At 53.2% G+C, this 12104-nt stretch overlaps 1 protein-coding gene across 1 annotated transcript in view; it reads left to right on the top strand.

The window, feature by feature from the left end:
- The first annotated feature begins 996 nt into the window (after window positions 1-996).
- Window positions 997-12104, top strand: part of LOC113619391 (hemicentin-2-like) — a 32905-nt gene continuing 21797 nt past the window's right edge. Inside the window, exons 1-6 of the mRNA XM_027104102.1 lie at window positions 997-1095; window positions 2946-3218; window positions 4324-4465; window positions 4942-5069; window positions 5787-5900; window positions 8156-8305. Of these exons, the coding sequence (XP_026959903.1) occupies window positions 1083-1095; window positions 2946-3218; window positions 4324-4465; window positions 4942-5069; window positions 5787-5900; window positions 8156-8305 (820 nt within the window). The 5' untranslated portion in view covers window positions 997-1082. The remainder of the gene's footprint in view (window positions 1096-2945; window positions 3219-4323; window positions 4466-4941; window positions 5070-5786; window positions 5901-8155; window positions 8306-12104) is intronic.

The raw sequence follows: 12104 nt of genomic DNA, 5'->3' as shown, positions 1-12104 counted from the left end.
TGGCACAGGCTGGTCCGTCCTGGCCAGGCTTCTCACAAACCATAAAAACCCCATGAGTTTTCATTGACGGAGCCGGTCCTGCCACATGCATGTGCCAGGTGCTTTCCACACCCCATCTCTCACCAGCTCCTCACAGCAACACGGTGAGGTCAGTCACCCAATTAACCCCATTTTACAGAGGTGGAAACTGAGGCTTCAGGAGGCGACGCGACCTGCCCTTGGTGACCACTGGATGGTGGTGCCAGAGATTGTATCCCGGCCTTCTTTCCTCGGCTCATCCCTGTGGGTCTCTGTGTCACTGGAGGGATCCTGAGTGCTGGTCCTTGCCCACAGGTGCCCCCCTGGTCAGCATGCCCCCCAGGATCCACGGCTACCTGCACCAGCCCCTGGTGGTCTCCTGCTCTGTGCACAGCGCCCTCCCCTTCTGGCTACAGCTGCGGCGGGATGGAGCCAGGCTGGGCGAGGAGAGGCACTTTCAGTGAGTGGCTCGGGGCCGCCCGTTGTTCCCAGCCCCAGGGCTCCTGGGGGCCTGATGTCCTGGAGGGATCTAAGGGGAGTGGGTGGCAGGAGTGGGACCTTGGTCTCAGTCATATTGTCCTCCTGGGCACCTCCCAGCTAGGCCAGGGATGGGGGAGGGTGGTTCCCTGAGGCTCCCACTGCTGCTGGAAGAGCCATGGGCCTTCCTCAGCTTCTGAAAACTCAAGCCATGCAGGCCCAGCTCTGTGCTGGTCAGGGCAGGAAGGACCCTCTTGAGAACCTCCCCGCTATGGTTGGAAGTCCAGGGCTCAGAGAGGGGAAGGCACTTAGAGTCACATAGCATATCATGGGATTTGCATGTCCTTGGCCGTCTGCCTCTTCTTACCGAGTCTCCGGGAGGATTTGCGACCTCCCTTCTGGGCAAGATTCAGGGGACCAAGCCCCCCAGTGTCTGGACGAGGCTGGGGGACCATCTCCAGCTGTTCGTTGTCCACAGGGGGTCAGGGAACAGCAGCTGGGAGATCCCGCGAGCCTCCAAGGCTGAGGAAGGCACATACGAATGCACGGCGGTCAGCGGGGCTGGGACCGGACGAGCAAAGGCCCAGATGGTCGTCACAGGTCTGTCTCTTTGGGCCTGTCCGCATATCCCCTCCCCACCCACTTCCTGATTTTTCCCTCTAGGATTTCCTCCCAGGGTTTCTCCATCTGTGGGCAAGCATACCAGCCAACTGCTGGGGCCTGTCCGTCATCCAGAGTCTGATGCCCACACGGCACCTGCTTGCTGGCTCCCCGCCCCCCCTCCCCGTTTGGGCTGTTTCACCCATGAATGGCCTGTGAGTCTCAGCTGCAGCTTGGACTATGTCCGCCGCCACCAGCCTCAATCCCACCCCTGACCTCTTGGCCAGGCCCTCACAGGGGCCGCCGTCGTTCCCAACCCTTATTGCTTCCAGGTCCCGCCGCCGTGGCACCATTGACCTCAGGGAGGCTGGCAATGCCACAGACCCTCCTAAAATGAATGGGCTTTATTTTTAAAATAATGAACCTAAGCTGTCTTGAAGAGGAGAAAAGGGGCCCAGGGAGAGATCAGCCGCTCTAAGTTGTCCTAAACTCACACAAAATCACGCATGCTCCCTGTAGGAAGACTGGAAACTATAAACCAGCAGGAAAGATCGGAATGACCGTGATCCCTCTGTTCTAGAGATGACCTTGATAGCATTTTGATTTACTTTCTTTCAGACCTTTATCTATGTGTGCATTTTAACAAAAATGGGATAATATTACACGTTCTTAAAACAACCTGATCTGTTGTTCACCTAACACTGTAGCGGGTCAGCAAATATTTTACTATAAATGGTAAGTACAGAAAAGTAGAACAGTATAAGGAAATTTGCACGTGCATTTATTAGACTTAATGATTGCTAATCTTTTGCCATACTTGCCTTTTCATTTTATGGCCAAACTATTTTATTTTAAATTTTAATTTTATTGGAGTGTAGTAGATTTACAACGTTGAGTTAATTCCAGGTGTACAGCAAAGTGATTCAGTTATACATCTAACTGAATACATTCTTTATCTACATATAACTGAATATATGTATATTCAGTTATACATATATTCATTCTTTTTTTTAGATTCTTTTCTCTTGTAGGTTATCACAGATATGGCTAAACTCTTTTAAACTAAATTGTAGGCATCCTGACATTTCAGTATATATCTCTTTTAAAAACATAGATTTTCCCATATAATAGATTCTATGATTACACCTAATAAAATGAATAATAAGTAATGCCTTAATACTACTTAATTTTGTCTGGAGTCAAATCTCCCCATTAGTATCCTTGCACATCACGGTCATTGACATGTGGATGCAGCTTTTTGCCTGCAGGTCCTGCAGACTGTCCCTGGATAGACGGTCTCTGACCTGTCTCTTCTTACGACCTTTTCTTGTGGAGAGGGAGGGTTTCTTAGCTCTTTCCTCCTTTGGGGCAGTGGCCTTCCTTAGTTCCACATTTGGCTGCTACTTGTACAGAGAATCGCTCTGTACGTGTTACTCCTTCCCTCTTGAGGGTGATTTCCGAGGCTTTATCCCCCAGGGCAGAATTATTGGTTCAAAGGGTGTGAAGAGTGGTGTAGCTCTTGCTAAATATTGCAGTTGGGCGTTGTGTGGAAGGTAGGCGCGCGCGCGTGCGTGCACATGTGCGTGCGCGTGCGCGAGCGCACACACACGCACGCGCACGCACGCATGCACGCACGCACGCACGCACGCACGCAGCCTCCTCGACTGGTGTGTGATGGCCGTGTGGTGGCGCTGTCCGGGCATGGTGAGCAGATGCTGGTGAACTGCTCTGCTGGCTGATGTGTCCTGAGGAATGCGGTGGGCTCCGGGGTCTGGACACCACCAGGGCATGCAGGATGGCCCCCTCCCTGTGTCAACCCCTCAGTGCCTCCTGTACTCCTGTTCCTGCAGACCCCCCGCCGCAGGTGGTCCCTGTCCCCAACGTGACCGTGTCCTCTGGAGAGACCGCCATCCTGTCCTGCCGGGTCCTGGGCGAGGCCCCCTACAACCTGACGTGGGTCCGGGACTGGCGAGTCCTGTCGGCCTCGACGGGCAGAGTCACCCAGTTGGCCAACCTGTCCCTGGAGGTCAGGGACATCACCCCCAGTGACGGCGGGCGGTACCAGTGCATGGCCAGCAACTCCAACGGGGTCACGAGAGCGTCCGTCTGGCTCCTGGTGCGAGGTGAGGCTGCCGTCCTCCCAATTCAACACAATACCTAGCATTTCCCTCCAAAGTCCATCAATCCATCCCTCTGCCCAGACATCACCTCTGGCGGGCAATGTCAGCCCCCTCAGTGTTTTCTCAACCTTCAGAGGAAGAGGATTCTGTAGCCTTCCAGCCTAAGTGTAGTGGTTCTCACTGTTGGGAAGTTCATCCTCATATCTGACCTAAATTTCTACTGCTGTCGACCAAGCCAATTTCCTTGAGTCCTGTCCTCTTCGCCTGCCATTGAACACCTCCATTACCTACCCCTCTCAATATGCAGGACAGAGAGATGGAACAGTGGAAACTTCCGAAAGCCCAGAGATCAGACATGCTCGGCAGGGGTTGGGTAGCGCCGCCCAGATGGGGGTGGAGGAGGCAGTGGGAAGAACCCACGTCGGGAGTGCTGGTGCCTGGATTAGATACGAACCTAGGATTTAGGTCCACCCAGGATTTAGACAGATCCTCCTCCCTGGGGTGCTATCTCCCCAAGTGTAAAAGTGAGTGTGTTGGAACAAGTTTTCTCCCTTATGCTAGTGACTTTTGATTGACTGCCTAGAGTGTGTTGAGAAGGATTTTGAGGCCGTATCTAGACCACTGGTATGGGAGGGGCGTGTTTGCCATGTCTAGATGAGATGGCCCACGACGTCTGTTTGAGCCTGACGAGTCTGCTGCGCTGTGAGCTTTCCGAGGGCCAGGATAGAACCTACGTTTGCAGCCAATACTTGGGCAGACCTTGAGGTCCACTCAGGTCTCCAGCCCTGGCATCTCGACAACTCCCTAAGCCTCTTCAAAGTGCTCAGCTCACAGCAGAAATCCAGGGAGCTCAGGGCTCCCACTGGGGGGGGGTACTGGGAATTCAGGTCCCCGTGTGGCCTGCAGATGTGCCTGGGAGGCTGCCTGGCAACACTCCCCAGTTCCCCAGCAAGCCCCTCCCAAGGATGCAGGCCCCTTGGGACCTCTACTTCCTTTGTCTACACTGGCTGTGGCTGCCGGGAGGGGCCGGGGGCCCAGGGCTGGGTGCCTGGGACAGCACAAGTGCTCTGACAAACTCCTCCCCACCTGTCCACTCTCTGAACTGCAGAGGCCCCACAGGTCAGCATCCACGCCAGGTCACAGCGCTTTTCCCAGGGCATGGAGATGAGGGTCCGCTGCTCGGCCTCTGGGTACCCTGCACCCCACATTTCCTGGAGCCATGAGGGTCATGCTCTGCAAGAGGACAGCAGGTGAGGGCTCAGGGCTTGGAGGTCTGGGACTGGGAACAGGTGGACTCCCAGGGGAGCTCTCTGAGCCTCAGTCTTCTTAACTATTAATATAAATGGGGGAGTAGCATTTGCCCTGCATTCTTCCTGGGCTGATTTGAGGCTGAGGAGACACATCACTTGGGAAACGTAACAGTGTGGGCTCAGGGGTCAGGAGCTACAGCTGCAGAATCCAACAGACCTGTACTTGAATTCTGCCTCTGCCATTCAGGCTGTGTGACCTTGGGCAAGTCACCATACTTTTCTGAGCCCCACGAATGAAAAAAGAACATACGTAAAGTGCTGAACACACAGCCTGGCACAGAGCAAGCGGTCAGTGTAGAACGGTGTCACCAGTGATGTCGTTAGTTAATTTGTTATTAATAAGGACTGGGGCAACCCCATGTGACCCGACCTAACCAGCCTCTTGCTGTTGAACACGTTTCATGGCACGACTCCAGAGTCCGCGTGGATGCCCAGGGAACCCTGATCATTCAGGGAGTGGCCCCAGAGGATGCTGGGAATTACAGCTGCCAGGCTGCTAATGACATTGGCACAGACGAGAAGACGGTCACCCTCTACTATGCAGGTACTCGGGTCAAGGGTATCTGCAGGAGAAGGATCTCCAGCCCATCCTCCCTCACTCCCTCCCATCCCCAGATACTTACTGAGCATCTACTTTGTGGCAGGCACTGGGGCTACAGCAGTGAACACAGGGTCTCCATCCAGGTGGAGCTTATATTCTAATGGGGAGGCACAAAGCAAACATGCAAACAGATAAATAAGGTACTTTCAGATGGTGAAGATACTAGAAGGAGCGCAGAGCAGGGTGGTGTGATGGAGTGACGTGCCCCTGGGCAGAGAGGGGAACGGCTGGTACACACAGGACCAGACCCTTGCCGCAGATGGGAATGGGAACAGCGTTCCAAGCAGAGGGATCGGGTGGGGCAAAAGCCTGGAGGTGGGAATGAGTCTCGGCTGCCCGAGGGGCTGCAAGGAGGCTGGCTGGAGTGAGGGGGCGGGGGAGGGGCAGGCAGCCCCTGTAGGGCCTTTAAGAACCTTGTAGGATTTCGGCTTTTATCTCAAGATCAATGAGGAACAAAAGCGGGGTTGGTCCCGGTAGTAACTGGCTTTGTAGAAACCAGCGGAGGCTACATCTTTCTGGGGTGACTGTCCCGGTTGGTGGGGGTTGGGGAGAAGGCAGGTGCTCAGCCCCACCTTGTCCCCGCCGCCCCTCCCCCAGCTGCATTCTCTCTCCAGGGAGTCTGTGGGTTGGTCCCCAATTCCCCGTCTGCTCCCCACACAGACCCACCGTCCGTCTCGGCCACGAATGCTGTGGTGCTGGCCGCCGTCGGGGAGGAGGCTGTGCTGGCGTGTGAGGCGTCCGGGGTGCCTCCGCCCCGGGTCATCTGGTATCGAGGTACACTGGGTGGGGGGAGCGGCCCGTGGGCGATCCCACTGGGGCTCTGGAGGGTCAGCTTTCCAGGACGGTCGTGGGGGGCACTCCGAATGGGGTGTCTGGAGAGAGAGGACCGTTTCTGGCAGCCCCACTCCCATCCCCAGGCCAGCGTCCACGCAGCTAATGCAGGTTGGCTCCGTGGTTAGGAGAAGGATCTAGAATAGACCTCGACTTGAATTCTGGCTCCCCTGGGTGACCTCAGACAAGTGACTTGGTATCTCTGAGCCTGCTTCCTTAGCTGGAAAGTCAAAGATAGGTGGTTGGATGAGGATTAAATGAGTCCACATGTGCAAATTGCTTACCACGAGCCTGGCGCACGGGCAGGGCTCGGTGTTCTTAATGATGGTGACGATGGCGATGTGGTTATCTGAGAGCTAGCAGTAACGTTAAGAGGGCTGTTCTGAGGCTCTCCTGAGTTAACGAGTGTAGAGGGTTTTGTCTGCGCCAGACGTTGAGCCGGAGTTTGAACAGGAGCTGCTCTTGCGCCCACACCAGTGGACCTGGGTCCTGGGGCTCCTGCCTCAGACTTTCCAGGGGCAGAACACTGGGCTCCTTCTCACGCACAGGCACCTCCCACCTGGATGCACTCCAGCCTTTGCAGCACCTGTCTGTGATCTTGTCAGAGCCTCACCTTGACATTGACAGGCAGAGTTAGCTCAGAGTTTGAGCATTTTGTCCACGGTCACCAGCTAGCGGTGGCAGAGGCCTCAGGACTCCTCACTCTGTGCTCAGGTCACTGCCTGTGGTGGCTGAGAGCTCTACCAGCCCAGCCTGGGAGCCCCTTCATAAAGGGGGGATCTCTCAATGGAATGGTGCTCAGCCTTAAAAGAGAATGACATTCAAGCCGTACAATGATGAGAATACAGTTACTGCTTAAAAATGGTCACGATAGTACATTTTATGAGTTTTATTTAAAATTAAATTAAATTTTTTCTTAATTTGACTCCTATGGCAGAGAAAAAAAAAAAGAATGAAAAGAAACAAAAACAAAAGGAAAAAAAATCAGGCTCATAGCAGCTGCTGTGTAGAAATTTCCCCCTACTTCTAATTTGCCGAATGGAGAAAAAAATCTTTTATTTATGATATTTTCAGAGACATTTGCTCTAGTATGGTGTATTTAAGTAGTAAAAAAGTAAAAGAAAAAAATTTTTTCTTAATTTGGAAAAAAGCAATGACTTTTTTTTTTTTTTTTTAGCAATGACGTTTTGACACAACACAGATGAACCTAGAAAACATTATGCTAAGTGAAATAAACCAGACACAGAAGGACAAGTATTAAATGATTCCAGTTATTTGAGTGGAATCTCATCTATGAGATGCCTAGAATATGCAAATTTATAGAGACCGAAAGGAGAATGGTGGTTGCCAGGGGCTGGGGGACGGGGAAATGGGGAGTTAGTGTTTAATAAGTAGGGTTTCAGTTTAAGAAGATGAAAAAGTTTTGTGGATGGGTGGTGGGAACAGTTGCATGACAATGTGAATGTACTCAATGCCACTGAATGGGACACTCAGAATGCTTTAAATGGTAACATTTTGTGTTATGTATATGTATGTAGCACAATTCTAAGTGTAAAATATTAAGTTGTAAAAACAGTTCAGACTCAGCGTGGTCCCTCAGGCCTCAGGAGGGGGAGGCCTGGAGTTGGGGTGGGGGAACAGTGCACGAGGGAAATGAGAATAAGGCCTCAAAGAGGCGGAACTGGGGGGGCGACTGGTCATCTCCGTGACCCTGGGCTCCTCCCAGAGCTGATCCGAGCCTCCGTCTGCACCTGAGCAGAGGGTGGGGATCCAGGAGGGAGGCCAGGCAAGGAGTTCTTGGGTGATGAGCCTGTCGCATTCGGGGGAACAGGCTGAGACTCACTCGTGGTCAACAAAGGGGCTCAGGGAGCTGGACCCAAGGGTGCTGACTTTAAAATTGTGATAAAATTCGCCTAACGTAACATTTACCGTCTTAGCCATTTTTAGGTCTACAGTTCAGTAGCACTAAGTATATTTACATTGTTGTACAGCCGTCACCACCATCCAAAACTAAAAATCTGTACTCATTAAACAATAGGGGTCCTGATTCTGGGGGGAAATCCTTCCCTCACCCACACCCCTCCGAGGTCCCTGCTTTGTGGAGCTGCAGGAACCCAGGGTCAGGAAGGCAGCCTGATCCCCTGGCCTCCTGTGGTAACCATGGGTACCTGCCTGATGTTTTCTCATCTTTGGTCCAGAGGGTCTTGAAATGATTCTGGCCTCTGAGGGCCCCAGCTCTGGGATGCTGCGAATCCCGGTGGCTCGGGAGAGGGACGCTGGCGTCTATACCTGCCGAGCTGTCAATGAGTTGGGCGATGCCTCTGCAGAAATCCGGCTGGAGGTTGGACGTGAGTGTACACCTTGTCCCCACTTGCCCTGCCCCTCCTGCCTTCCCCCTTCCCCGTCCCCCACCACCTGCCCTATCTCTGAGCAGGGAGGAGAGAGTGGTACCACGTAGCCTGCCAGTGGGGAGTTTGCATCGTTTGGATCCAGAGCGCGTGGGATGGGGATTTTAGAGGGAGATGGTGTATGTGTTACCTCTTGCTGTGTAACGAATTGCCTTAAAACTATGTGGCTTCAAACAATAAGCATCTATTGTCTCATGGTTCTGTGATTCTGGGAGTGGCTTTGCTGGGTGGTTCTAGCTCCAGGTCTCTCATGGGATGGCAGGTAATACCTTGGCCGGGGATGTGGTCATCTGAAGGCTTGACTGGGGCTGGAGAATCTACCCTAAGTTCACTCATGTGGCTGTTGGCAGGAGGCCTCTGTTCCTTACCCAGATAGGCTTCTCCAGAAGGCTTCTTGTGACATGGGTTTTCCCAGAGAAAGTGAGTCAAGAGGGATAGAGATAGAGATGACATCCAAGGTGGAAGCTGCAGTCTTTATAACCAGTCGCAGTCTTGGAAGTGACATACCATCACTTCTGCTACATTCTGTTGGTCACACAGACCAACACTGGTATGTGGTGAGTGGAAGGGACCACTCAAGTGTGAGAATCCCAAGAGGCAGGGGTCACCGCCCATCACAGAGATAGTTTGGTTCTAGCATGGGTGTCGTCATCCCTGAGACCTGAGTTCCAGTCTCGTCTTCATCACTTACCATCTATGTGCTTTGGTCAAATCATTGACCCTCAGTTTCCCCATCTGTAAAATGGAGCTGACCACACTACTTCCTTTGTTGGGTGGCTGTGAGGCTTCAGTGAAATCAGATACACAATGCTTAGCACAGGGTTTGGCCCATTGTAAGTGCTTAATAAAAGGAGAAGCTATTATCCCCTTTTTACAGATGGGAGGTTTGAATCCTTCTGTGGCTGGTACATGGCCTTGGCTGTGATTGTCATGATGTCTAAGTTCCAGGCCTGGATCCTGGGCACTGGGAATTGCTCGGAAGTTGTGGGCACAGCCCCTTGGTGTGCTGAGCCGGGGCAGATTGTACTCTGAGGGTTGACTGTGGCCATGACGGGAAAGACAGGTGCTGGGAGTTCTAGGGAAGTGCAGTGAGGCTCAGTTGGGAGGGTCTGGCCAACTCAGGCTTGGGGATCCTCCCCATCTGTTCCATCATCTGTTCCTCCAACATGTGGTCACCTTGTAGCCAGGCCCTGTGCCCCAGACCCTGTGTTGGGGCTACAACGGCATCTGCCTTTGTGTTGTTGTTGGTGTCCAGAAGAGAGATGGTAAACAGACCGTTAGAATACTCAGTGTACTGAGAATTTGGAAGTGGCATCCTTGGGTCCTGTGCCCAGAGAAGGGGGCTAAGCCAACAGTGGAGGCCGGGAAGGCTTCTTGGAGGAGGTGATGTCTAAGCTGAACCCAGAAACAGTCAGGTGACGAGCTGGGGAACAGTGTTCCAGGCAGAGGGAACAGTGTTCCAAGCAGAGGGAACAGCGTGTGCCGATCTCCCCGTGGCAAGAGGAGTAGGGCAGCGAGTGAGGCATAGAGAGGGTGGGGAGGGGATGCTGGGGCAGCTGCCCAGTTGTGGGTCACTTCCGGCCTTGGGCTAGGGAGGCTGGTGGAGTTTGGGCTTTGTTCCGTGGAGGCGGTAAGAGGTTTCTAAGGAGGAGACTGATGTGCTCAGACTTTCCTATCTAGAGTGCACTGTGTGGCTGAGGTGGGGTGGGTATGGAAAGCCACAGGCCTAGAGCCTGATAATAAAAATATAATAAGTCTTCCATGAAATCTGCCACATGCCGGGCCAGCTCTAAGCACATTTCATGTACTAGCATATAATCCTTATAACAACCTTTTGAGATGGGCTCTACATTATCCCTTTTATAGATGGAGAAAACGAGGCACAGAGAGGTTAAGTGCCTTGCCCAAAGTCACACAGCTGGTGAGTGGCAGAGCTGAGATCTGAACCCAGGGTCCGGGCCTTTAGCCCCTGGACTTGATTCTGATGCTCCCAGCAAGGAGGGCTTGGATGTTGCTTCCCCACTGTGAGCCTCGGGCTCCTCACCTGCAGGATATTTCTGGATGTTGTGTGAGTGAGAGATAAGAAAGGCCTCGGACACAATGGGCTCTGAAAAATGTCACTGTCACTGTGATTAGTCAGTAGGTTCTGGGTGAGCAGAGAGGGCGCTCCAGGGAGGGCTGCCCTTGGCATTGTTACAAGCAGTCATCCTTTGCTCTGTGTCTAATTTCTGTCTAGCAAAACCTTATGTCTTTGGGGCCCAGGCTGACATGCCTGTTCCTTCACCTGTTAGCCGTTGGTCTTGGGGCCATTTCCCCAGGTGAGAGGTGGCAGGGCGGGGGATGGCTGGCATCCCAGAGGCAGGCTTCTGGGGCACGGGGCCACTGGTGGCCTCTGGCCTTGAGGTCAGGGACAGCATGGACAGTGGCCCAACACCTGTGTGTCTGGGGCGAGCTGGCCTGGCAGCAGTGGTGGGAAATTCAATTTCCTGCCCATCTGGGTGGCAGCTGTGTTGCAGCCTTCCTGGCCAGGCTGGCAGAGCCTGCCAGGGCTGAGAACGCGTGGGCGCTGTGCCCACTTCCTGCTGTTCAGCTGGGAACTGGCTTCCTGGTGGTATTTGGGGCACAGGGAGGACGGCAGCCTCCTCCTGTACTGCCAGCAGGTGCCTTGTTTGTGGACCGAGCCTGCGAGGTGATATTGCATCCCCTCTGGACCTGGCATGTGGCTGATAAGAGTCCTGGATCAATGTCCTGGTCTTGCTGCTTGTCTGGCCAAGTTATTCACCTTTCTGAGCCTCACTTTCATCATCTGTAAAATGGGGATGATACTGATAGCGGCTGTTCACAAGGTCCTTGAGAGATTTAATGAGATAATGTGCTTCCCTCAGGGCTTGAACAGAATACCTAATCAGTACACGGCCTGTGGGCTGGACCAGGCTGACAAGGGCCTGGCGAGGCAGAGTGAGGCGGAGTGATTATCACACGGCTGGTGACTGGCCTCCACGGTCGGCACCCGCTCCTGGAGCTCAGTGCTCTATTACTTTCTTTTTTTTTTTTTGGTCACGCCCCTCGGCGTTCGGGATCTTAGTTCCCTGACCAGGGATCGAGCCCATGCCCCCTTCAGTGGAAGTACAGACTGAGTCTTAACCACTGGACTGCCAGGGAAGTCCCACTCTTTCTATTACTTCAAAACTGCCCTGAGCTAAGCTCCCTTTGCCCTGCTGGATTTCTCTCTAAATGGGTGTTCACTCAGCCCTCTTTCTATCCTCTCATTTTAGTCTCTGCTTCTTATTCCCAACTCGGAAGCCCCTGATTGCTGGGTGAGTGAGCAGGGGAGCTGGGGGTGTGTTTTTGTGGGAGCAAAGACCCTCTGGCTAGCCTGGGGGAGCAGGAGAGAAGCAGAGCTGGGCTCTGTGGCCAGTGTGGTCAGTATCTGGGTGGCTTCTCTATCAGGCACAACAGGCAAGGGCCCAGAGCCTGTGATACTTTTAGGGCTGCTGGACAGGGCTCTGATTTTATTGCCATCAGAAGAAAAAAGTGAAGAATAATAAATAGATTAAAAACGAATCCGGATTGTGTTTGTCTTTATAAACAGTCATAAAATATCAGTTAAAATATTTTTTTAGGGGGCTTCCCTGGTGGCGCCGTGGTTGAGAGTTCGCCTGCCGATGCAGGGGACACGGGTTCGTGCCCCGGTCCGGGAAGATCCCACATGCCGCGGAGCGGCTGGGCCCACGAGCCA

This window comes from Aethalodelphis obliquidens, unplaced genomic scaffold (assembly GCF_003676395.1).
Source record: "Aethalodelphis obliquidens isolate GAN/ISIS:26980383/991018 unplaced genomic scaffold, ASM367639v1 scaffold7, whole genome shotgun sequence".
Classification (NCBI taxonomy): domain Eukaryota; kingdom Metazoa; phylum Chordata; class Mammalia; order Artiodactyla; family Delphinidae; genus Aethalodelphis; species Aethalodelphis obliquidens.
This window is presented reverse-complemented; position numbering and strand designations above follow the sequence as displayed.